This window comes from Condylostylus longicornis, unplaced genomic scaffold (genome assembly GCF_029603195.1).
Source record: "Condylostylus longicornis isolate FDR11 unplaced genomic scaffold, ASM2960319v2 ptg000012l, whole genome shotgun sequence".
Classification (NCBI taxonomy): domain Eukaryota; kingdom Metazoa; phylum Arthropoda; class Insecta; order Diptera; family Dolichopodidae; genus Condylostylus; species Condylostylus longicornis.
Window position 1 is genome coordinate 285094 of NW_026577981.1, and position 27824 is coordinate 312917.

The 27824-nt window shown below is 32.9% G+C and overlaps 1 protein-coding gene across 7 annotated transcripts in view; it reads left to right on the forward strand.

The window, feature by feature from the left end:
- Positions 1–27385, forward strand: part of LOC129619375 (trafficking kinesin-binding protein milt) — an 86922-nt gene extending 59537 nt beyond the window's left edge. For 6 of the 7 annotated variants that reach the window (XM_055534623.1, XM_055534625.1, XM_055534620.1 and 3 more), the window contains 3 exons: positions 23692–25273; positions 25930–26108; positions 26180–27385. In XM_055534623.1, the coding sequence (XP_055390598.1) occupies positions 23692–25273; positions 25930–26108; positions 26180–27129 (2711 nt within the window). In that variant the 3' untranslated portion in view covers positions 27130–27385. Of the gene's footprint in view, positions 1–11408; positions 11565–23691; positions 25274–25929; positions 26109–26179 lie in introns of all 7 variants that reach the window. The other variant, XM_055534624.1, reaches the window with a different exon arrangement.
- The last annotated feature ends 439 nt before the right edge of the window (positions 27386–27824 follow it).

The following is a 27824-nucleotide window of genomic DNA, read 5'->3' on the forward strand; positions in this document are numbered from 1 at the left end:
TATTTAATTAATAGAGATCAGTTAATAATAGTAACTTTTCAACTAAAATTGTTAATCATTTTACTTCTGGTAGAATAAACAAACTGAAAATTGTACAAATTTTATTTTGGAAAAAATTTACAAAACCAATTAATTTTTAATTTTATGTAAAAAATTTATACTAAGAAACAAAAACAGACAAAAAAAAAAATTACGAAGCTTGTTGTTCATCAGGCCAAAGCTCTTACCAATCGATTATTTACAAATCTACAATTAGTCAAAAGACGTTCGTATGAAGTTTCTACTTTTTCAAAAATACTTTTTGCTTTTGCTTTATTATGCTATTTTTTTGTCGAATAGTAACAAGGTAAATTTAAGCACATTTTAAGGATTTTATTTTGACAAACTTGTAGAGTCTGCTTGTGGCATCTAATCATACTTTGCCATACTGGTGAAGCATATAATAAGTATGATTGGAAAATAGATTTGAATATTAAAATTTTGTTTTTTTTTTTAAATAGGAATTTCTGTTTATAAGTGGATACAACGTCTTAATTAGTACATTAGCTTTTTTAATTTTATTTGTAGTATTTATATTAAATTTTAATTTGGGATCCAAAAAAATACCAAGGTATTTGATACTGGAGCCCCAGTCGACTGGATTATTATCTAAAATTAATTATCTACCTATTTGGTAGATAAACCGTATAACCCTCTTGTAAAGTAGATACATTGGGTTTTTGTTGTGTTAATTTTGATTTTCCACTTTGTGAAATAATCCTTTAAAACATTAAAACCTCTTTCTAAATTTTGAATAATTTTATTAGGGCTTTCAGAGGAACTCATGAGGGCGGTATCATCAGCGAAAAGCCCCAAACTGCAGTTTTCTGGTGTGGGAATGTCGCTAGTATAAGTTAATAGTTCCTTGTTCTTATTTAAAATTGCAATGTGTCTAAGGCAGCCTCACCTTAGAAATAATAATGGCTTGATTCACAGTGTTTAAATAAGAAAGAACGTTTAAGGTTTAATGTTATCTTTATTCTGATTTTTCTTTAATAATTACAAGCTTTTTATAATAAAAATATTGCATATTAAGCAATTTCAAATATCGTGTGCGTTTAACATAAAAAATTAATTTTAATAACAAATTTATCGTATGCTAAATTGATTTCCAAAAATATTGCAACCTAATCAAATTTGGAAAATAAAATATTATTGAATACTATAGATGCATGTGTTAACTTACATATATTGTATAGCAACGGACTAATACAAGAACCTTGTGGCAATCCATATAAATTTTTTTTTCACCCGAGTATGTGTTATTTATTTTGACTTTGAATTTTCTATTTTCTAAAAAACTATTGATTATTTTAATTACATAATATGGGAAGTGGAAATAGCTTATGAAGTAACCCACCATGCCACACGCTATCAAAAGCTTTTTGTATATCAAGAGCTACCATACCAGTAGAAATTTTTGACGAAAATTTAGAGTTTATTAGATTTTTAATTCTCAGCAATTGGTGACAAGTTTGATGTTTTTTTCGAAAACCGAGTTGTTTATGTGGTAAGATTTATTTTTTTCGATAAATAAATGCAACCGGGTTTTTATACCCCTTTCAAATATTTTGCCTGAGGAGCTTAATAGGCTAATAAGCCGATAACTTGATATTAGAGTACGAGGTTTGTTAGACTTTAATATGCAAATAAATGAAGCTTTTTTCTAGCTATCAGGAAAGTAATTATGGATAAGGCAAGCATTAAATAATGTTGTAAGAAATTTTGTAGCTCGGTTCGGTAGCATTTTTAATATTTTATTATTAATTCCATCTTCACCGCGACTTTTATTGTCTTTTTGTGATTCAATAATGTTTTTTACTTTCACAGAAGTGAATTTTTGTATAGAATTTGAGTTAATATTTATATTTGATTTTCAATTTCAATTTGATTATATTTGATATTCAATTTCAAGGAAACTTTCCAAAAGACTTGCTACCAGTGTCAAAACTATTTAATAATGATGACCATTTTTTATTTTTAATTTCTCGAATTTTCGGTTGTATTGTTTTACTTAATTTTCTGAAGGCTTTTTTTGGTATTTACGTTCCTGTTTCTTTGCCATTGTCTACGAAGCATATTACGAAAACTTATCATATCACGTATATTAGGAGGAAGTTTATTTTTATTTGCGGATTTAATTTTCAAAATTGGAACTGAGCACTTTACAGCATTATTTAAAAGTGATATAAATCTGGATAAATATTCGTCAATATCCTGCTTGGTATCGATAGTGATATTTGGTAAATTGTGATTAATATATCGTGAAAATGTTTTCCAGTTTGCCATTGAAAAATTGAATAAACAGTCGCATTCACTTTTTTGTGGTTGGCCATTTAAATCGAATAAAACCGGAAGGTGATTAGAATTTAATTTGTTAATGATAATTAAAATTAAATTAGTACAATTGCTTAATATAATATTTATTGTTGAAGAATTTCCTCTTGAAGTTCTGGGAAAATGTGTTGGTGTAGGTGGAAAAGATATTTGGAAATTTCTTATTGTTAGCTCATCGTGAAGTATTTTCCCCCAATGGTTATTAGTTATAAAATTCCAAAAAGTATGTCTGCAGTTCAGATCACTAATCAATAAGTATTTATATGGCTAGAAATAAGACTCAAATCTCTTTTAAATTTAGTGTTTAAATCGGAATTACAATTACCTCCTTTGAAATAAGCTGCTTTGAAATAAGATTACCTGGTAATAATCACCAGAACTAGATAATATCTTCATAGCAATGGTTTCCAAAATTTCAGTATAAAGATTGGAAAATATATGGTGCTTTATTCCACGTTTTACAAAAATTCCTACGTCACCGTGGTCTCCATTTTCTCTATGCTTTCGATATATATGATAGTTACAGTTATATAAATTTTTTTCGGGCTTCAGCTAAGTCTCAGTTATAATCGCTATATCAATGTTTTCTTCGAGTAAAATATCGAATAATTCAGCAGATTGGCAAGAATTGAGCATTCCAATACATTATTACCGACCGTATTGTGTAAACAATAGGTAAGTTATGTGAAGGCAACAAATTTTGCATATCGAGTTTTCGGTGGCAACGTACTTCTCCATAGTAGGGAAGTGTAAATAAACTATTTTTAGCAACCTGTCGGTCTGTCGGTCTGTCCGTCTGTCGGTCTGTCCGTCTGTCGGTCTGTGTGTGCACGCGTGTATCTCAAGTTCGGCTGAACTGATTTTGATGAAATTTTATATGTAAGTTTGTTTCCACCATGGCACGGATCGATCAACTTTTGGTATATATCAGGCCTCGGGAACTGCACTTTTTAGCGGGCCTGTTTAACATTTTTGAACATTTTGAAGAAAATATTCAACCAATTTACTTGAAATTTTATATATAAGCTCAGCTCGACCGTCCGCAAAAATTCCTATGTTTTGGAAGAAATCAGGCATCGGCAACTAGACGTTTACTACGGGCCAAATATACATTTTTGTGTATATAAAGAGAAATAATCAACCGATTTCATTGAAATTTAATAATGAACTCCTCGTATTAAAACAATGAACATATAAATTATTTGGAAAGATCAGGGCTCGAGAACTGATTTGCGGGCCGATTTTACATTTTTCATCATATCCACAGAACAAATTGATGAAATTTCTTGAAATTTGATATTTGAGTTCTGGTTGTTACCGAAACTAACTGGCGAGCGTTTCTGGGAATTCGGGTAGCACAAAGCGAAACTCTTTCAAAAGCCAAATTTACATTTTTCTAAGTATGTTAACTATAAGCTTACTAATGTCCTAAAAATTGGAAAGAAGTATTTAACAGACATTTTTATAATATTCTGTAACACTTTCATTTAACTAGACAATACACAATGCGGTCGGTTATGTGCTGACCACATCAGATTTTTTTGTAATTATTACACATTGTTATAAATAAATTTTATACTTCAGCAATAGAAGTAATTTGGTCCCCTTTGGAATTGAATTTTGATAATATTTCTCTAGTTATAACAACTATTTCAAAAGCAGTAAAAAGATTGTTTACATAATTATTTACATAGTGTTTCTACCAAACTAAGAATTAATGTTGTTATTGACATCACTATTATTTAATATTGCTATTGTAATTGTTATTAGAAAATTTGCTAACGATATTAATTTTCCTATTTAAATGTGGCAAATTGTTTGAATTATATTCAAATTTTTTACTTTCCGGATACGTTTTTATTATTTACTTTGCGTCATTTTAGGGCAGCCTGTAATTCAATATTATCAGCTCATACTTTACATTTGCTTGAACTATCTTGGTGGTTTTCTTTACAGTTGGTACATTTCGTATTACGATCTTCAATATTGAGTTTTTGTTTTTCTGGACAAATTTTTGTGTCGTGGTTTTGAGCACATATTCTGCAGCGTCTTTCATGGTGACAGTGTTCAGCCCCATGACCAAATGTTTGGCAGCGATGGTATTGAACGATTCCACCATATTTCTTGATGTTTTGATAATATTCCCACGAAACAATTGTATTTAAAATAGTTCTGTAGTTTAACAACAATTCTTTTATTTTAATGGAACCTCTTATCAAGTAAATTAGATATGTAGCCTGGTTTAAGTATCTAGGAAGGCGAATCGTTAAATTTTTTACTGTGAGACATTCTAAATTATTATAAATCATATTAATTAGAATGGATTTTAACTGTTCGGCATCCATTTTATGAAGACCCTTCAGTGCCATTTTTGTAGGAGCTTCGCTTCTGTTCGCATTACTAACAAATTTGCAGTTTTCGCTTTCTAGATTTTTATATAGTGTATTGTAGTCATTCAATGCATTACAAAAAATCTTAATACAAATTTTTGAATTTTTGATAGCATACTCTTTTATGCCCAATTAAGACATTTTATTTTTAATATAAACATTATCTTTGTCAATAACATTGATAGGTGGCACTTGTTCTTTTTTTTAACATTGATTGATTCATCAATATCATCATTTGCTGGTATTTGGCTTAATGGAGCAAAATAATTATTATCAGTTGCTTTTTATATTATTTTGTTGCTTTTTTTTCTTTTTATTATTACTAGCTTTAGCCATTGTTTCTAATATTTTATTATTATTAATATTTTTATGTTCATCATCACTAGAACAATTTCTTATTCTTTTCAAACTCATTATTATGTAGAGTTATACAAAAAATTTTTAATATAAAAAAAATATATAAAAACCGGATTATCGATATACTAATGCAACTGTATCAGTGCAATGATCATACGATACTGATCTATTAACATATTATTTCAGCTTTATATATTTAATTGTGTTTCGGTTCCACGGACGAATGAACGGACAAAGGGGAACCCCAAGCATTTATTTTCAAAATTTTTGAAGATTCCTAAAAAAATGAAATAGAAATAAATGGAAGATAATAATAAACATCATTAATATCAAATTCATCAACATCATTTCTAAAATGATTTGAACATTTTTTTAAATCCTCAAAATACTAAAATTTCAATTTTTTTTATTTTTTTTTACGTTTTTTTTATGTTTGTTTTGTGCCCAAAAGAAAAAAAGTCTCTTTTTATACACTGCACTTCGTGAAGAATATATTCATATTGGTATAAGGTTTGTAACCACTCGAAGGAGTCGTCTCCGGTATGGACATATATATATATACTAGTCGTGTGTGCTTGCATTGCAAACTTTGCAAGTATTATGTCTGTAGTTTTGAAATTGTGTTCCATTCTGTGTGAGATATTTTAAGTTTACTTTTTTTTCTTGAAAAACACACCCGTAATATACATATAGATATTTTTTTTAAAATAAGAAAAGCACATAAAATCGTAAAATACCTTTGACAATAAGTACTTTAAGCGATAAATTACTGTATACGCATGAAATAATTCCTACTAAAATGCATGCATGTATGTATTTAGAGTTTATAATACATGCGAATAAAATGCGTGACAGTAGAATGAGTTGACACTAATACTAACGTGTATAGAGTAATGCGTATAGCATATGATTTCTATGCAAAAAGTCCAAGGTTCAAATACTGAAAAATGCGATTTGCCAGGTGAACTTTTTTTTATTGATAATTTTATTTTTTTTTTAATATTTAATTAAAAAAGCTTCACTCTTGCAAATCAATATCAGCGAGTTTTCGTTATAAATATTTTTTGAAAATACCCTATTTGTAAAAAGTTTAATGCAATAGAATAACATTTTCTTAAAAATTTTGTCCTAAAAATATATTGTTAAGAAGTTTAATGTACACTTATGTTTTGCTTACTAGTACATTTTGCAGCAGATCGGGAAAAGAATACAAAACTAAATACGTACGTACATACTTATTACAAAACAGTGTAGATTTTATTAAAACTTTACAACTTTTTTAAGAAAGTGATCACTTTTAGTTATAACTCACACTTCCAAATATGAATTTACATATAATATTTATACCACCAAATGTAAATAAAAAATTACCCCCACAAGATGTAGTACCATTTTGTAAAAAACGGTTACAAAACATCTTGGGACGGGGTGAAGGGGGAGGGCGGGTGGAATTCTTGCTTTTTCTGGGATCCTAGAGGCAAAACCCCGTATAATGCCTTTTGTCCTATGTCTCTAGCCCGTCTGAAAGTACCCGTACTTTTTGACACTTTAGAAGTAGCTATATATATATATAATGTAAAATAGGATGAATATATAAAATATAATAAAATATAAACGTGGTAGTTTGATAGCCAGAAGACTATTGGATCGATGCTTGCTTGGATGTTGCGTTTTTTTCTTTTTTTGGATTATTTAAAAATTGGCATACCTATGAAAACAAGCAGGCCAGACCAATAAAAGTCATGGTAAGAGGTCTTCACCCCAGTTGTAAACCGGAAGATATAAAGGAAGACCTAAGCTCTAGGGGTTACAAGATCTTAGATGTAACCAATAAAATTAAAAAAATTAAAGAAAATGGGAAAAACATTATGGTGCCTCTACCGCTGTTTATGTTAACATTCTCAAATGAAGAAGAGATGAAAAAAATTTATGAAATCGATTACATAAACAGGATGAAAGTTAGGATAGAGGCACTTCGAAAGGACAGGACCATTCCGCAGTGTAAAAGGTGTCAAAGGTATGGGCATACACAAAAATTTTGCCAAAGAGAACCGAATTGTGTTAAATGTGCAGGCAGGCACTTAACATCAGATTGCAGTAAGCCAAAGAGTACTGCAGCAAAGTGTTTCAACTGCTTGGAGGCCCACCCAGCAAACTATAGGGGATGCCTTGTAGCTAAGTAACTGCAAAAGCGTAGAAATTTAAACAGCAACAACAACCTGAAGAATTCTGAACGGCCACCGAGGAAATTCACCTCGAGAATAGTCTCAAAAGATGTAACATACAGGGACGTTCTCCAAACGAAAACTGATGACGGTGGCACGAGCAATAAAGCAAGGGCCAGTGACGTGAATGTTTTGTATAAAATGCAAAATATGATGCAGAACATGGTAGATATGATGGACAAAATCTCTAAGAGATTGAGCATTTTAGAGAGCGAAGGAAAAAAATCGAGTACCAAAAGGCTTGGTAAGACATGGCACGAGCTAATATTAAAATAGCAACATAGAATTGCAATGGTATTGCAAATAAAAGGGACATGCTTGAAGTTTTTCTTCATACACAGAATATAGACGTGTGCCTCGTAACTGAAACACATATGACCTCAAGAAGCAGGATTCGGTTTTCGGGTTATAGAATTTACAACTCGGACCACCCTGGAAATATAGCGAAGGGCGGAACGGCGATAATAATAAAAGAAAATGTGGTGCATTGCGATCTGCACCAGATGCAAACCGAGGGAATGCAAATGACGGCGGTTCAGATCACTTCGACTAAACAAAAATTTGGAGTGGGTGCATTAACGCCAAGCACACTGATTGGGGCTCAAGGCATACCTCAACTAGAGGAAGAGAACTTAGGAAAGCAATTGGCGGGGTGCCTTTTTCATTCTACTGCGAAGCCAACGTATTGGCCAACCGATGTTAATAAGTGTCCAGATTTAATAGATTTCTTCATAACGAAACGGATTGCGAAAAATTTCATCGAGGTTCATGATAACTACGATCTTGACTCCGATCATTCGGTGGTTATTCTTGTACTTAAAGAAAATATAGTTATGAAAAGGGCGAAACCTGCACTGACAAATGGAACTACAGATTGGTCAAGATTTCGCTTAGAGATTGAACGTCAAATAGATCTAACGAAAAGAATAAGAACGACTCAGCACATAGATGAGGAGGCCGAAAACTTTACTAAAATTATTCAAAATGCGGCTTGGAGTAGTTCCAAAATTAACGTTATTAGGAGGGGGGCATTAACTATCCCCCACATATACTAGCAAAAGTAAAACGAAGCAGGCGGGCGAGAAAACGGTGGCAGCAAACGCGTGATCCTGCTGATAAAACCAGATATAATCATGAATCGCAGCAACTAAAACGCTGTATTAGAAAATACAAAGAGGATAAGGTTCAATTACGTGCCTGAAATTTGGAAAGTTGCAGAGATAATCATGCTGCTCAAACCTGGCAAACCTATAGACAAGGCGACTTCTTATAGACCAATCTCATTGTTGCCTATGATTTCAAAACTGCTAGAGAAACTTTTATTGAGAAGACTCCAGCCTATAATTGAAAGTAAAAGGTTAATCCCGAATCATCAATTTGGTTTTCGCCGCAACCACTCAACCATAGATCAGATTCATAGAATAACTGACCTAATAGAAAATTCACTGGAAGAAAAAACAATATGTTCTATTATATTTTTGGACGTAGCCCAGGCCTTCGATAAGGTTTGGCATTGTGGATTAATAAAAAAACTTAGGCAATTGCTACCAAGGCAGTATGTTGACCTGCTCTAATCTTACCTGACTAATAGGGTATTTCGAGTTAAACAGGAAGAGGAGTACTCTTCGCTTAGGGATATCAAGTCGGGGGTACCACAGGGGAGTATATTGGGCCCGATACTATACTTGCTATACACGTGTAATATTCCTGAATCGGAAGGAGTGACAACAGCTACATTTGCTGACGATACAGCAGTTATCGCAATAGGACGAAATGAAAATGAATCTACGTAAAAATTGCAAAGGGCCAGTGATGAGATCTCAAAATGGACTAGAAAGTGGAATATAAAACTTAACGAGGTGAAATCAGTACATGTAAATTTCACTAATAGGAAAATTGACAATTCATTTTCGGTTCAAATAAATGGCGTCTTGATTCCGCCCGCAAACACGGCAAAGTATTTGGGAATGACGTTGGACGCGAAGCTCAGATGGAAGGAGCACATAAAGAAAAAGAGATCTCAACTAGAGGAGGAATAAAGAAAGTTTGAATGGCTTTTGGGGAGGCGTTCTAAATTGACAATATACAACAAAGTTTTGATATATAATCAAATATTTAAGCCTGTCTGGGCTTACGGTATTCAGTTGTGGGGCTGCGCTGCGCAGACTCATATCCAATCTATACAAAGATCATAAAATGCGTTTATCCAATCATGTCAACATCGAGGCGGCTCGATTGGTTGACAATCAAAACTTTGTTAGGAGACTTAAACGTACTAACTCTCGAGTTAGTTTGAAGTTTTTTTATCTGGAACAATGAGTACTTAGTACACTATTGTGCCAGATCAAAAGCTTGTAAATAATCAAAAAAGTTAGGGCAAAATTAATGGTTAGTCGTTCCGACTAGTTTTATAGTTTATTTTGAGGAGGGTGTTTTTTAGTGGATTAAAGTTCCACACTACTGCTTTTCGTTTGGCAGTGTCTTTCGAGATTTTTCACCCCTTCCTCCCGGTAAAAAAAAAAAAAAAAATAAAAAAAAAAAAATTATTGTTTTTATTTTGTTTCAATTTTTTGTTTTATTACTTTTTAATATACCTATAACAGATAAATATTATTATAAAAGTTTAAAGAAAATTTCCAAAAAACTATTGTTATAATAGTTAAGTACATAAATATGTACGTAAATTTTTTTTAAAGCTTCGTAGCTAATTTTTTTTAACCTTTCTATATAAATTGAATAATATTCAAAACTGTGGTTTGGCATATAGAAACACATAATTATTAAATCACAAGGGAAACATACAGAAATAAATTTTTCAAATAAAGAAAAGGTTTAGGCCTAGATAAAATAATATTTTAATTCAAATACATGTATCTACATGAATGTATTAGAATTGAACATTTTTAAAATTTTTCGTTCAAAAAATTAGAAATAAAATTTTAAGCACAAACATACATAATTATGAATGTATACCTACGAGTATTATTTTAAAACTGCGGGTAAACATATAGAACTAAATTTTTCAAACAAAAAAATGGTTTAGGCAAAAACAAAATAATAATTGTGTTCAAATATATGTATGTACATATGAATGTATTAAAATTTAGCATTTTACAGTTTTTCCCTTGGAACAATAGAAATAAAATTTTAAGTGCATACGTACATATATTCTGTATGTACATTTTTTTAAAGCTTGCTGCCGAAACATAATGTTCAAAACAATAACAAATGAAGCATTAATATTCAGATGCCACAAAACATCTGATGTTTTTGATAAAAGCTGACAATTATGTACGTTGAGATTAATTCGATTTTTCGAACCAAAAATATGTGAGATCATTATATTTTCAAATATTATTTATTTCTCGGTTTGTGTTTCTAATAATAACGTAAAACATATCATTTATTTCTTGGTTTGTGTTTCTAATTATAGGAAGTATAAAAGAAAAACGTGCTATACGTGTAAGAACGTGTTATACAAAAATTTTTTTCAGAAAATCTTAAAGTAGAACTATTTCGGGGCTAAACAGTTCCAATGTCAGATTTTTCTGGGACCCTAGAGGCAAAAGCGTATCTAATGCCTTTTGTCCCATGTGTCTTGCTCTTCTAGAAGTACCCGTACTTTTTGACACCTGAGAAGTAGCTATATATATATATAACATATTCTTGCTCAACGTAAAATTCTGCGTTGACCGATCCGTCCGACCGATCGCACGATAACTCAAAAACGAATAATGCAATCGACACCAAACTTTCACAAGTTTTTTCTTGTGTGCAAACGACAGTTGCTATTGTAATTGGACTAATATGAAAAACGAGTTCGGATAGCTGCCATGCCACTCAAAGAGGTTTATTTTAATATTTCAAAAAGTAATAAAGGTATTCATATCAAATTTTGCAAGATATGTCCAATTACGCTTCACATATGTTCTGTAAATTTTAATGGAATGGCTGGACTGGTTTGGGTAGCTGCCATACAATTCCATAAGTTAATTTTAATTATTTGGAAAAATAAAAAAGTTAGATTCATGAAACTCGGCAAATGTGTGTCCAATTTCAGGTCAGATATAACTTTGAAGTTTTGGTGAAATGGCTTGACAGGTTCGGGTAGCTGCAAAACAACTCCGAAAGCTAATTTTAAATAGAGGTATCCCTTGCTTAACGATGTTTTTGTGATTGAAAATTTAGGACGTCAATGGAAATGACGCTATTCGAGGTACATATAAAAAAATTTATATTAAACACCTACATACACATTCCTTTTTATCTATGAAATAATAAGCAACCATTATGTACATATGTCTTATGTTTATTTCAATTTTTTGTCGCATATTAGAATTTGGAATGTTAAGAAAAGAAAAAATGTCATAAAAATATTGACAATTACCGAGGTACATAAAAAAATAGATGGGATTGAAAAAATCGATTTTCGGGGTCAGAAAAAAATTTAATTGTCAAAATAAAAAAAAAGGTTTTTGTAGAAATTTATTTCGGGAAAAAAAAAGTTTAAAACGAGGGAAACGACGTTATGTAAATTAGTGGTATTAAAAATTAAAAGAGCGTAAATCGAAATATATATCGAGGGAGCGTAGATCAAGGGATAACTGTACTTGGAAAAATCAGTTGCCTCAAGCACAAACCGCCTAACTCGAATTAATACAATAATAAGATATGTTTACCAGCGAATTCTTGTTTTGAGTTTCATATGTTCACAAAATTTGGTGGTTCTACAACTTTATTAGCTGGAGTTATTGTCAAATCACTCATGACCTAACTCGAAATGGTAGCTATGTGCACTTGCACTAATCGAGTTAAGAGCAGAAAACATCTTTTTTATGTTTTTGAAAAAGCACTTATTTCGAGATAGGCTATTGTTGCAAATGTTGTATGAATTTTTATAACGGCTTATATCGAGTTTTGTTGCAAAATGAATTTTGAGTTTATTCAAATACTAACTTTAGATAAGCGACTTGTGTAAAATAATAATTGTTGGTTATTTAAACTTATCTCAAGTTAGGCGATTATTGCAAATTCAGTTATATTCCGTCAGGTTTCTTATGTTGAGTTAGGTTTTTAAAACCTTACTTTTAGAGATTTAAAAGGTAAGAGGGAGAGAGAATAAGAGATACTGAATTTAATGAAACCATTATTTTTAAATTTTTAGAAATAATTTTTACTTGAAGTGTATTCAAATGTTACCTCAATTTGTGTTTAATGATTTTTATGACAATGATTTGAAAAAAGAGTGAAAAATCAAATAACGAAGAAATAATATATATATTTTTTTCCTTTTCAATATAACTTAAGTCACCTTAAACCATATTTTCAGTTTTGCAACAACAGCTTAAGTCATCTCAAATTAGACGAAAATGCAAAAGTAATTTATCACAAATCTCCTAAGTCGTGATATGCTTTTCAAAGTGCTTTTTATAAATTTGGTATAACCGACTATTTCACTTTTTCCATAATTATAAGATTACTATTAGTTGTTTTACATCAGATTATGATTTAATAGCATCTTTTTTTAGTTAGATTTCGTTAAAAAAAAATTGATTCGAAAAATTTCATAACTTTTTTCGAAATTTATTTTAAAGTTTTCATTTATCTCGAAATCACTAATATAAACTTAAGTCGTTTGTGTTTGCAGCAATTAAAATATTAAACCTAGATTCATGAAACTCGACAGTCGTATGTCCAATTTCAGTTGAAATATATTTCAACTGAAGAATAATTGCGTGAAGTTTCTATTGAATGGTTTGAAAAGTTCAAGTTATTGCCATTTAGCAATCAAAGTTATTCAAATATTTCAAAAACAAATTTTTAAACTCAGATTGTCAAAGTGCAGGGTACTATTCAGTCAGCTGTATCACTAGCAAATGTAGCTATTACCACTCCTTCCGATTCAGGAATATCACACGTGTATAAGAATATCGGGACTAATGTACTCCCTTATGGTATCCCCGACCTAATATCCTTAAGCGAAGAGTACTCCTCTTCTTGTTTAACTCGAAATACCCCATTAGTCAGGTAAGATTCGAGCAGGTTAACATACAACAAACGTAGCCAAACCTTATCGAAGGTCTAGGCTACGTCCAAAAATATGATAGGACATAACGATTTTTCTTTCAGTGAATTATTAGGTCAGTTATTCCATGAATCTGATCTATGGTTGGATGGTTTCGGCGAAAACCAAATTGATGATTCGGGACTAATTTTCTACTTTCAATTATTAGCTGAAGCCTTATCAGTGAAAGTTACTCTAGCTGTTTTGAAATCTTCAGCAACAATGAGATTGGTATATAAGAAGTCGCCTTGTTTATAGGTTTGTCAGGTTTGTGCAGCATAATTTTTTTGCAATTTTCCAAATATCAGGCACGTAAGCAAACCTTTTACAGGCATATATTAGGCGCGTAAGCATCTTTATACCCATTTTTGATAATTTTTTCAAAATATCTGCCGCTATTTGGTCAAACTCCAGAGCTTTTTTAGATTTCCTCTATAACATCTCATCTTTGTTTTTAATAGGAGCGAGATGTTTGATAGGTTGCTTCATTTTCTTTGTTGCCCATCGCAGTGAGTAATTGGTTTTCTCACACGTCGTCAAATTTTGAACATAATTGAATTGATCTAGTTGATAATGATAAAATCATAATGTTGAACGTCTTAGTTGCTGCGATTTACGATTATATCCAGCTTTATCAGTTGGATCACGCGTTTGCTGCCACTTTTTTCTCGCCCCCACCTGCTCTGTTTTACTTTTGCTAGTATATGTGGGGGATAGTTAATGCATCCTCATCTATCTGCTGGGTCGTTCTTATTCTTTTCCTTAGATCTTTTCATTACAATATTTTCCTTATGTTTAAGAATAACCACGGATTCAATGAAGTACTTCAATGAAGTTTTTCGAATCCTTTTGTTATGAAGAAATCTATTCAATCTGCAATCAAATTGAAGAAATCATTCGTTTGCCAATACGTTAGCTTCGCAGTAGAGTGAAAAAGGCACCCCGCGCCGCCAATCGCTGTCCTAAGTTTTCTTTCTCTGGTTGAAATATGCCTTCAACCCCAATCAGTCTGCTTGGTGTTAAGGTCACCCCGCAATGTAAATCTGTCGCCTAGGTCGTCCAGAACGTTTTCATTTCACAATGCTATTCACAATTCACTTTTATTGTTATCACCGTTCCACCCTTCGCTATATTTCCAGGATAGTTAGAGTTGTAAATTCTATAACCTCGAAACTGAATCCTACTTATTAACGTCATATGTGTTTCAGGTACGAGACCCACGTCTCTATTCTGTGTATGTAGAAAAACTTCAAGTATGCCCTTTTTATTTGTAATACCATTGCAATTCCATGCCGCTATTTTAAAATTACCTCATGTCATCATTTACCAGCTTTTTTGGTATTTGATTTTTTTCCCTCGCTCTCTAAAGTGCTCAACCTCTGAGAGATTTTGTCCATCATATCTAGCATGTTTTGCATCATATTTTGCATTTTATACAAAATATTCACGTCACTAGCCCTTGCTTTATTGCTCGTATTACTGTTATCGGTTTTCGTTTGGAGAACGTCCTTGTATGTTGCATCTTTTGACATTATTCTCGAAGTCAATTCTTCTTCAAATTGTTGTTGTTGTTATTCCTACGTTTTCGCAGTTCCTTAGCTACAAGTCATCCCATAAAGTTTGCTAGGTGTGCCTCCAAACAATCGCAGCACTTTGCTCTAGTACTCCTTGGCTTACTACAATCTGTGGTTAAGTGCCTGCACGCACATTCAACACCATTTGGTTCTTCCCTGCAAAATTTTTGTGTGTCCAAACCTTTGACACCTTTTACACTGCGGAATAGTCCTATACTTTTAAGTGCCTCTATCCTCACTTTCATCCTGCTTATTTGATCGATTTCATAAATTTTTTTACAGCGGTAGAGGCACCGTAATGTTTTCCCGATTTTCTTTCATTTTTTTTATTTTATTTGTTAATCTACGATCTTCGATCTGAACCCCTACGTTAATCTACGATCTGAACCCCTAGGGCTTCAGTCTTCTTTTATATCTTCTTGTTTACAACTAAGGTGAAGATTTCTTACCATGACTTTTATTGGTCTGGCCTGTTTGTTTTCATATGTATGCCATTCTAGTCCCTTCATTCATGGCCCTGGTAAGATTCCTGTAATCCATTTCAGAACTCACAATGAGTTTTAATTGATTTTTATTCATTATTTTAACGTTATAATTGATGTCCTTATTTTTTAATGTTGACATTACTTATGACTACTCATCATTTTAACGTTATAATTGATGTCCTTATTTTTTTAATGTTGACATTACTTAAGACTACTTGCGGCGGCCTAGATTTTTTCGTGACATGGCCTCGATTTTTAGAACCAGGAACATCCGCTTTCTCTTCGTTTTCACTTCCGGAGGTGATTCCGCTTTTCTTTTTTTTACTGAACCTCTTTTGCTTTAGGATCCCATCTGTTTCTCTGGCGAGTTCTTCCTCATCTGTTAAGTAGGCCTCTAAGATTGACCTCACCTACTTTGATTGTGGTGTAACGTACCTTTTTCTTTATGACTACAATCATTAGACTTCCCGGCGGATTAGGCCACAAAATATCTGCATTAAGGTATGCTTGTGGTAAGAGTCCACTAAAATCCAATAGAAACCCTGACGCGACGCCTTCACAATGAGCCGCTTTCTGGTCTGCGACTGATTCCTGAGGGACGGCAGAAATTATATGTGCTGCCTTGCACGAGGGTATTATCCTCAAAGGCTAGGAGAAGAAAACTCCGAAATAAAACAAAACAAATGCAATGAACAAAACACAAGTATTGTAACATATACCCCAGGTGGTAATCCAGTAATGCTGGAAAATCTACACTCTTCGGAGGCTGGTCTCATGGATTCTTGGAGAGACCACTTATTGATCATAGTAGATCGGCATTGATGGATCCATTTAGAAGGAGATCGGGGGTTATGCGATCACCCCCATTGATGATTGCCGACAAAAATGACAGAGCTGAAAATGATAACTCTGAGAGAAAGTCTAATAAGTCTGCAGAAGACAAAAAAATGAAAACCCAAGAGGGTAATGTGAGAAGGTATATTATACAGGAGAGTAAATTGGATACTCAGGACTCAAGAATAACCGAGTTAGGGAGTCCTTGTAAGGTGCTACAAAAAGAGATCTGCAAATTACAGGCAGAGGATGTAAATTTAAAAAACCAAATAAAATCTGCATCAACAGAAAAGAAGAACAAAGATGCGAAAGTTATTGTATATGAAACCGACGGGAAGGACCTGGCTAGAAAAACTGACTGCATCTTAAAAAAGAATAATGCAAAGAAGCGAAAAATGTAAAAATCTCCTGAAATAAATTCAGAGAAGACAGTTAAAAAATAGCGAAATCAGCCCTAAAATGAAGGCTGAAAATCCAAAGAAGCACAAGCCTCGTCCGGTTATATTGAGCAACATTAAAAACTACTCCCACATAGTTAAGATATTAAAAGAAGAAAGGATAAACGTTAGGGTCAATATGATGAATAATGACCAATTAAAAATAAACGTGGAAAATGAGAATGAGTATAGATTGTTAACAAAAGCTACAAACAAAGCTAGACTGGAGTGGCACACGTAAGAGAATAAACTAACAAGGCCAGTTAAAGTTGTGACCAGAAATCTCCATCCTTCAAGGATATGAAAAAGGAGCTCATTAGCAAAGGCTTTAAATATCTAGATATTGTAAATAAAACCAGAAGGAAAAAAGAAAGTGGAAAATCTATAAAATAGAATACTTACAGCACATGAGAGTAAAAATTGAAGCTCTTAAAAACAGCAAGTCCAATCCGCAATGCAAAAGATGCCAGAGATTTGGACACACACAAAAGTTTTGCCAAAGAGAGGCTAGATGCCCAAAATGTGCTGGTAACCATATGACAGCAGAGTGCAACAAGAAGGATAATTTTCATCCTAAATGTGGAAACTGCAATGAGGCGCACGATGCTGGCTGTCGAGATTGTTTGCTAGATGGCAAAGTTTTATAGGGAGTATCATATTCACAGACGCTTCAAAACAATACAGGATGTAAGAATAATAAGGAACCTGAGAACAAAACCTCACAAAAGAAAAGAACTGGCGTAGACATTATGCAAATGATGTATAGTATGTTGACTAGAATTGACGAGTTCTCTAAAAGATTATTGAAAATGGATACACTGAGGTGTATACGGGGAAACCAAAGAAAATAAAAAATGATGTACGTAAATGAAATACGTATAGTACGTGGAGTACTAATGGTGTTCTTAATAAGAAACAAGAATTAGAGATTTTTCTCAAAACGAGAAATTAGATATTTGTTTGCTGTCGAAGGCTCATTTGACATATTATATGGGCCTTAAAATAAAAGGCTATGACTGCTATATCGCTACAGATTGTGCAAACTTTAAATACGAAATAATAAACAACCAAGCAAACAATAAGATCTTGAGTAAGAAGAATTTATTGAAAGCAGCATGGAACAATACAAAAATGTCAAAGTACAAACTGAGAGGAAATAGCTATTCTTAAGGAATAATCGATTTAATAGGCAAAAAGAGAAGGGCCAGACGTAGTAAGAAGATGGCAACGTTCACGTCACCCTGATGATAAAACTGTTTTAAACAGACTTTCCCAGGTGCTTAAAAGAAAAATCCAAGAATTTAAATCGGCAACATATTAAAATTATATAAAGAGTTTGCCATCAACGAAGGAAACGAATTATTCCTTATGGAAGGCGGAAAAGAACAAAACGAGACAGATTAAGCCAGCTCCGCCACTGATAAAAGTAAATGGCAGTTGGGCGAGGAACAATATAGAGAATATAGAGAAAGCCGAATTATTTGCTGATCACTTAGAAATCATATTCACACCAAACGGAATAACATCAGACGTGAGTTTAGTAGAATCTATGGAAAATGAATCATGCAGCATAGCTTCACTTACTCAAGTAGAAATTGCGGAGGAGATATCAAGTAGAAATTGCGGAAGTACTGAGAGAGCTACCAGACGAGGCGTTGGTACTTTTGATGAAAATCATGAACGCAGCTATGAATTTTGGGTATGTTCCTTGTGCTTGGAAAGTCGCGGAGGTAATTATGGTGGTCAAACCCGGGAAATTCTTGAAGGAAACCAAGTCTTAATGGCCCATTTCATTGTTACCAACTTTTTGAAAAGCTGCTATTAAGCAGATTGAAGCCAAAAATAGAAAATAAGGGCCTCTTGCCAAACCATCAATTTGATTTTAGAAGAAACCATACAATAAACCAGGTCCATAGAAAAACGAATATTATAGAAAAAAGCTTGGAAAATAAAGAAATCTGCTCTTCTATATTTTTAGACGTAGCACAGGCATTCGACATGGTAAGACACAAAGGCCTTATAAGTTAGGACATATATGTCATCCCGTTTGTAGCAATTTTGGAATCTTACTTAGCTAAAAGATTATTTAGAATTAAACAAGACACTGAATACTTCACGCTAAGAGAAATAAGAGCAGGTGTGCCGCAAGGCAGTATATTGGGCCCCACATTGTACTTGCTTTACACGAGTGATCTATCACAAATAGAAAATGCTACGGTAGCCACTTTTGCTGACGATACTGCAACATTAGCAGGAGGATCGAACATTGACGATCCAAAAAAAAAATGACAGAAGGCAAGTAACAAAAAAAAGCCAGTGGACTAAGGATTGGAGAATGAAGTTGAATGAAGCAAAATCAGTTCACATAAACTCAGCAAAATACCTAGGAATGACTTTAGATATCCAACTAAGGTGGAAAGAGCATATAAAGAAGAAACACATAGAATTAGAAAATAAATATAGAGAAAATTATTGGCTGCTAGGTCGTAAATCCAATTTGACAATTGAGAACGAAATATAGATTTATAACCAAATCATTAAACCAATATGGCTATATGGCACTCAATTGTGGGGATGTGCCAAGAAAATATATAAACAATATTCAAACCTTCCAGAATAAAGTTCTACGGGGCATGGTAAATGCGCCATGGTATAAACGTAAGGGTGACATCCGCAGGGACTTAGGGTTCCTTTGGTTGTAGATGAAATTAGGAGTTGTGCTACAAAGCATAGGGCATGTAAATATGAAAGACTTAAACGAACAAGACCTTTCGATTTAACACAAAATACCAATTTCCTTATTTAATTCCTGTATGGAAAAACCACTCCAAGCGCGGAGGTAGTAGTTGGTCTGTAGGACCAGTTTTATCCGTTACTTTAGGTGATTTTGTAAGATATTCGCGCTTCCCCACTGTTGTAGGAAACAGGCAGGTAGCGCCGTCCTTCTTCGTCTATTTTTTTCACCTAGTAAAAAAAGAAAATTAGACTTATTGTTTGTAATTTGCCCATGTTTCTCTTTCTTTAGCTTCTCATTCTCAGTCCGCAGCTCTAGAACCTCGCTTTTCAAATTACTGATGAATAGGGGGTACGATAAAAAAAAACATAAGACAAAATTGATCAACCAGAGCAAATCTTATCAAATCTTATATCTTATCAAATAGCAAATCCTCGTATTAAAAAGTAATTCCATAGTGCTAGAGATGTCAAGACTATAATCATACCAAAGGGTTCTGTAAGAAGACACCGAAATCTGTTAAGTGTGGTGAAATCGCCTCCAACAAGCTGCGCAATTTCGAGAAACACTACTGCAAAGTGCGCCAACTGTGACAATCATCCGGCAAATTATCGCGGGTGTCAAATTGCTAGAGAGCTGCAGGAAAGAAGAGATTTGCGAATGCAGTATCTGTCAGCGAAAAGAAACTCAAATATACCATCTAGAACTACAAACCTAGTAAATGTAAGACAAAGTAATCAAATCTCTAATAAAGTAACGAGTGGAATCTCATATGCACGAGCAGTACGTGACAATCACCCTAGTCTCATAGAATAGTGCTATAGTATAGAAAGAACTTAACATCTAATAATTAAAAAACTTGGCGAGCAAAAAATAGCTTAAAATCTCATCTGTGATAGAAAAGACAGTATTGAAAACAAACTAACCATGGATGTAGGACAAATGTTTAACATGATTAGAATCTTAAATTTGAATGCAAATGGACTATCAAGCCGCATTTTGAAATTAGAATTTTGAAATTGTGTAAAAGTACAATGAGAAAATTGACATAGCGCTGATATCGGAAACCCATTTTACCAATGACGGCTTTACAAATTTAAGAGGTTACATGTGCTCACAGGAATATCACTCCATACACCCTAAAAACAAAGCTTAAGATGGATGCGTCAATCAATCAAAACTCAAAATAGTCAAAAACAATATAAAACACTACCTGGAACCAAAACTTGAGAAGGATATTGTGCAAGTTTCATCTGTTAAAATAAAAATGAATAACAAAGAATATAAAATTTCCACTATAATAATATATAAACAAAGTCGGCTATTTACTGTCCACCTAAACATAACCTAAAAGTTGATGAATATAAAACATTAATTATGAGCCTAGGTGATAACTTCATAATTGTGGGAGACTTCAATGCCAAAAATACTTCTCAAAAATTGATACGCCCAAAGGTGGAGCCCTGTACACATTCGCCAGCGGATCCAAATCGAACACCAGATCTCATCAATTTCTTCATTATAAAGGGATTAGCTATTAGTTGTACTCATGTCAACGAAAATTTTAATATAAATGTTCCGATCACATTGGTGGTATTTTAACTGTAAGCGAGTCAATTATCCTTAAAAAGTTATGTTCATTGAAACTATCTAACAGAACTACTAACTGGCCCGGATTCCATGATGAATTGCAACATCGCATCATTTCGCAAACACCGTTAAAAACGCCAAACCAATTAGATAAAGAGACTAATAACTTTATAGCGCTGTAATAAGGCTGCAATATTTTCCTGAAATAAAGGTTGCTATAGTCCGAATGGTTCCAAAACCAGGTAAACCACAAGATGAAATGAAATCCTACAGACCAATATCACTTCTTCCAATTATATCTAAGATTTTGGAAAAGCTACTGTTAAAACTAATGATTCCAATAATAGAAGGAAGGCATCTAATACCAGATCATCAATTTGGATTTAGATGTAACCATTCAACTATTGATCAAGTCCACAGAATCACGAACGTAATTGAAAACTAGTTAGACAAAAAGGAAATATGCTCAGCTGTGTTTCTAGACATCGCCAAGGCGTTTGACAAGGTGTGGCATGAAGCCCTGATCTTCAAGCTACAGGTTTTTCCGTCAAAAATATGTGGAGTGCTAGAGCCATATCTGGGCAGTAGTAAGTTTAGAGTGGACAAGGTGATGAATACTTCTAGTCTTAGAAGTATGATGAATACTCTGGTCTTTTTTGCGTCCTGTGCTATATCTGCAACTTTTGCAGATGACACCGCAATTTTAGCACATGGTAACACCATCTAAAAAAGCACGGAGAAAAACTACAAAAATCATTAGATGAAATTATGTTATTGATGAAAAAATGGTGAATTACAATTAATCAGGACAAATCGGTTCATGTTAACTTTACTTACAAGCGAATAAATAACAACCATTACTAATACTACTATTAAATAATAAAATTGTACCCTATGCCAATGACGCAAAATATCTAAGGATGACGTTAGATGCAAAATTACGCTAGAAAGAACACGTAAAAAAGAAAAGCAAGAGTTAAACATCACAATCTCTAAATTGAATTGGTTATTGAGCAGATACTCAGAAGTGAGTGTTCATAATAAATTATTAATATACAAACAGGTTATTAAACCAATTTGGACATACGGTATACAACTTTGGGGTGTGCAAAGAGAACGAATCAGCAAACAATTCAAGTCATCCAGAATAGAGTACTACGAAATATAGTAAAAGCACCTTGGTACGTAAGACATTCCACCATTCATAGAGATCTCAACATTAACACGGTCGAAGAAGAAATAAGTAGATACTCCATCAAGCATGTAAATAGAGTACAATGTAAATAGAATACTGAGCTTGTAAATAGAATACTGAGACGAGACAAATAATGGTCAACGAAGCTCCCAAGCGACTCAAGAGAAAAAGACCTACTGATCTGCACTTGGGTTGAGTAAGGATGCGATCTTCGGGGTTGCTATCAATGGGCGATTCCCCCCACACTTAAGCGGATGATGAAAGAGAATTGCTTGATAGGTCAACATGACTTCAATAAAATATAAATATAAAAAGAATATATTATTTTGTTCAGAATATATTTCAAAACTAAAGGTTTTTTCAATTTATATTATGATACCTTATCTAAATTACAGTTTTGAGTAGGGAGTTGATATTAAAAAATATGATTAAGACAAGTAAGTAGAAGAGTCAATAAGGGATTTGAAACCATAAGATGATAAGCATATAATTATTTTCAATTGCGACCCTTTCATTATATCAATATTGATATATCCAATTATAACTAAATTTTTTTGTTTTACTTCATTCAATTAGTAATACATCAAAATTATTTTGAAACATTAAGCACTTCCTATTTGTACCATGAAATCTATACGTACAAAAAATTGAATGTGTTACGCTACTAAAATTGCATTTTATCAAAATTATTCATACGTTTTGTTAAAATTGCAATTTAGGCTATATCCATCTACATATGTATGCACATACTCGTATATGTATTATAGTTATTTTGTTTATTTTGCTAATTCATTATATTTGAATACTTTCAAAAGATTCTAAATGAGATAGAATGAGTTATGTTAAATTATAGCTTTTATAAGGTACGCTTAGACCAGTTAGGTCCATTGCATCATCCATAGAATGAGTTATGTTAAATTAGACTAACGCAGTTTTTATAAGGTACGCTTAGACCAGTTAGGTCAATTGTGGCATTGCTGGATCTGAATATCTTGGTCAACTTATGAACCAGCTCAGGATTTTTATAATAAGGTTGAGATTCCTTGCATAAGCATAGTATTTTTAACAACTTCCAAAAAGGGATTAAATTAACGATGCGACAGACCTCACATAGGTAGTTGTTTGGTCGCATAACAAGTTGTTAAGTTTGTATACATGTTATTAGTTTACTGTTTAGCTCCATTGCATAAGAAAAGCCTATATGTACTAAAAAGTGTCCATGCGTAAGTCCTCTTTTTAAGCGTCTAGAATATTAGTCGCCCTTGCTTCAAACTTCTACGAAAGTCAATCACCATATGTTTCAATCAAATTAAACATCATCCCTTTTATTTTTTTTTATTTAAATAGAAATATGACATCTCGTTAAATACAAGTTCTGCTTCTATTTGGTAATTAGAAAATTAGTAATTTTTTTTTTATATATATTCCAGAAACTGCAACTGTAACAAAATCTGTTACTTTAGATTTATTAAAAAGGAAAATTACGTCTTTGCAAGACGAAAATAAAATACTGAAGTTGGAAGCACTACAATTAGTTAAACAAACTGATGAGGTTGAAGAGCAAGAAAGAAAACTAATGGAGGATATTACTTTGCAATTAAATTCTGCTAATTCCAACTATGAGGGTATAAGTCTAGAATTAGAACGTCAGAAAGAAGAAAATCGATTGCAACATGAGCAGATAACACACTTAACTGCTCGGTTAGCAGAAGCAGAAGTGCGACTGCATCAACTTACCATCGAAAATAATGAACAAATAACACTTTTGAATATAACCAAGGAAAATCAAAATTTATTAGCTGCGGAACTAGTTGAATTCAAACAACGTTATCAAGAAGTGTTATCATTATTGCAGGAGGCTCAAGAACATATGCGCAAAAATCATAAAAAGTGTCAGCCCAATGCAAGGAACTCTCTGGTACCTCCTTTTAGTGGAATTCCTCATCCAGATTCGTTGCAGTCTGAGTTAATGGAATTCTCTATGTATTCGGAAAACAGCTTAGACTCTGGAATTGGCGTTGACAGCAGGCTAGCAAATTTAGATATAAATAACCACTTAAATGTACCATCTTGCACAGAAAGTGGAATGTTGATGCCAGTATATAAAAAAGTTTTTGAAACAGTTCAGTGCGCATCAAAAGGTGGAAACTATTCAAGCAGCATGTTACATCTAAGTACAATGTCGCTTTGTTCTAGTAACGGACCGCGAATGTCGACTTCTCTTTGCAGCAGATACAACAGCAATCCAGCAGGGTCTTATGATAAACCTTCGTCGATATGTTTAACATCAAATTGTCAGGGTTATAACAGTTTATTACGTGGCGTTAAAACAATTTCATGTGAAAGCCTAGCATCACAATCTGATGATGGCTACCCCCAACAACCAAGTGGAGTCCCGGGTGTACCAGGAGCCAAAGATCTAGAGGCAGCCTTAAAACGTTTAACACCGGCTGAAGTATTAGCTCGGCGAGCAATGCTTTCACATGCTCCAGCTGGAACTTATAACTACGATGAGCCATCTATCAAATTAGACAATGTGCCATTAGGCTTAAGAACTCCAGATAGCATTATGTCCACAGGTTCCTCACGCTTATCGAACATGTCTGATTTGAACATAACCGAACACAGCACAAACCGAAGTAGTCCTCATTGGCGCCTTCCGGAAAAATTGCAAATTGTTAAACCCATAGAAGGTTCACAAACTTTAGGACATTGGTCAAGGTTAGCTACGCCCACGTTTAGTGGTCTTTTAGATGAAAGACCTGGAGTGACAATTAGATGTGGAAGAGGTCTTGATGACTTGGGTTTACAACTCTATTCCTTATCTGATGTAGAAGAAGATTTTGAAGAAATTACTCCAGGAAAGCAATTCCAAAACTCGGGATATACTTATACATATACTATCAGTAACGTACTACATCCCGATGATGGGCTTGTTAATGATCTTTCATTTTTATCTGGATCACAGCTAAGTTCAAGAATAGCTTCAACTTCAACCTCAAGACAACCAAGGTAAATAGGAAGATTATACAAAGTTATTCAGGTACTCTATTTATAAAGGTTATTGAGTGTAACCAAAAATAATATAACAAATGTGCAGAAAAAGATTCTTTTTTTTTACGGGGGGTTGAAACGAAAATTTTTTTTGTTTTTTTTAAATAATTTCATAAAAAAATTGTTGCCGCCACGATGCTTCATCGTAGATGGTGATTTTTAGATCTTTATTACAGACCGATTTATATTTTTGCCCATCTATGAAATTGAATATTTTAACCACGGTTATTAGAACAATGAAATAATAAATTTTCCAGTGCATTCATGATGCGGGCACAAAACTTTTTCTGGAGACCGATTTCACTACCTTTAAAAGAAATTTATGAAAAAAATTTTTCAGGTTTTAAAGTAAACCACTATATAGTGCAAGTTATAAGTTTTCTTAGAATTTGGATCCAGTGTTTGAAGAAAATCTTGTGAAACAGATGTATTACAATATATACTATTTCGGAAATACACAAGACGTCATCGAAAGTACGAAAATAAACATGCGTTTGATCATCAAATTTTTTCGTTTATGTTTATATAGAAACCAATTAATCAAAAATTAAAACTTTTGTTATATTTAAATAAATCTCTGTCTTTCCTTAATATAAAATAAAATTTCATTTTAGTTGCCCGCAAACCCCAAAAACTGGAGCATCACGAAGGAATTCATGTTCAACCTTTTCCGTAAATATGGGGCTAGCCTCAATGTTAAATGAAAGGGGTATCAAGGCTGTGACTCCAAGTGCATTAAATACACCGGCTGGGCCTAATTTTTCACCAACTGTTACACCGTGCAATAGTCCCGGTAATAAACAAACCAATTGAGAAAAGTTTAAATAAAAATAAATATAGTAAAAGTAATATAATTTTTTACAGAGGGATCCCCAACGCGATCTACGTCTCCGGAGCCACTACTCAGTTTACTTTCCTCTGGCGCGGATTTAATACGTCGCAAATTAATTGGTGATTACGATCGTCCAAATCAACACCCACTTCATAGGAATAATATTCAATCAAAGCAACAAACGATAATGTTGTCACGACTAGAGAAGCGCGCGTTACGTTCTTTGCGTCTTCTTGAAAAAGTTGAAAGCATTGGTTTAGAAAATATTATAGCCACGCAACCTAGTGCAATGAGTCAATTAGCATGTGGCATTGCAAGTCGATCAGCGAGTCCAATGGCACAACTAACAAGTCTGAAAAACCTTCAAACTGTAAGTAACGGAGTGGTTGATGATCTACAATTTGACCGTAATCAAATTCGAGCAGTACTTCATAAAGGTTTATCAAATGAAAGTTTAAAAAGCTTAACGTATAGCCCCAACAATACCGGTAAAAACTTAAATCCTGAGAAATCAAATATTGTTTGCGAAGATGAATCACAATATGTATTGTCTACAGAACGGCCTTCTTTAGTGTCCCTACCATCATCGTCTAATGCAATACAGAGTTGTAATAACGAAATGAATATGCAATCAACGACACAAAACTCAGTTATATTTTTAAACGTGTCTTCAGATTCGCGATGTAAACAAATGCAGAGGCAAAAATCTCGTCGAAATTTAAAAAATGGTCAACGTCCAGATCTTGGTACAGTAGGAGGACGAATTCGTTCTGATTTAGGAAAAGTAGAATTATGTAATGGGAAAGATGAATGTGAAAAGAGTTGTTTATATAACAAGAAGCCATCTATCAGTCAAAATAAATCAAATGCTAATTCCGTTGACACATATGAGTTTGAAATTTCACAGCAACAGTCTGTAACGCAATCTTTCGTTGGATCAATCAGTTCGCTTTTCTTTGGGCGTAAGGGTGGTTGGCTGTAGATTGAAGATATTGCAATATTCATTTGAGAACAGCCACAGAGATTAACCAAAATACTACAATATATAAGATGTTACAAAAAAACAAATTATTCAAAAAAAAGTATTTAAACTTTTTTTGTGCTTGTTAAAAATTTTTCTTAGTTTATAATTCAATTGTGACAATTTTATTCATGAAAGCGTATATACATACACATATGTACTTTATAAGTTTGTAAAGTCTTCATTGATAGTAAAGTTGGTGTATTTATTTTTAAAACATTTTTTTTTCAATATATGTACATATACTTTCTCCGGGTTTTCGATTTGTTTTAGATTATTTTTTAAATGAAGAAATATGAGTGAATTTGGATTACCTTTTGTACGAAATTTGTAAGTTAATTTGTTTATTTATGTTAATTAAATAGCCACATAGTCAAAGTTAGAATCCAGTTATCCAGTTATTTTTCTATTTTCGATATAATATGTACAATTTATTCTAGTCTTCTACAATATATTATGGCATAATATCCTAGTTCTAAAATAATTAATTTTACCTTATATCTCTAAAATAATTAATTTGAAAGAAAATATTCACATGCAAAATCCAGCAAAAAGTCATTAAAAGTAAGAATTTATAATTTTACTTTATTCAAAATAAATATAGAATTCATGTGGTATAAAAAATGGAATTTTAGTTTATTTTAAAATGATTTGCT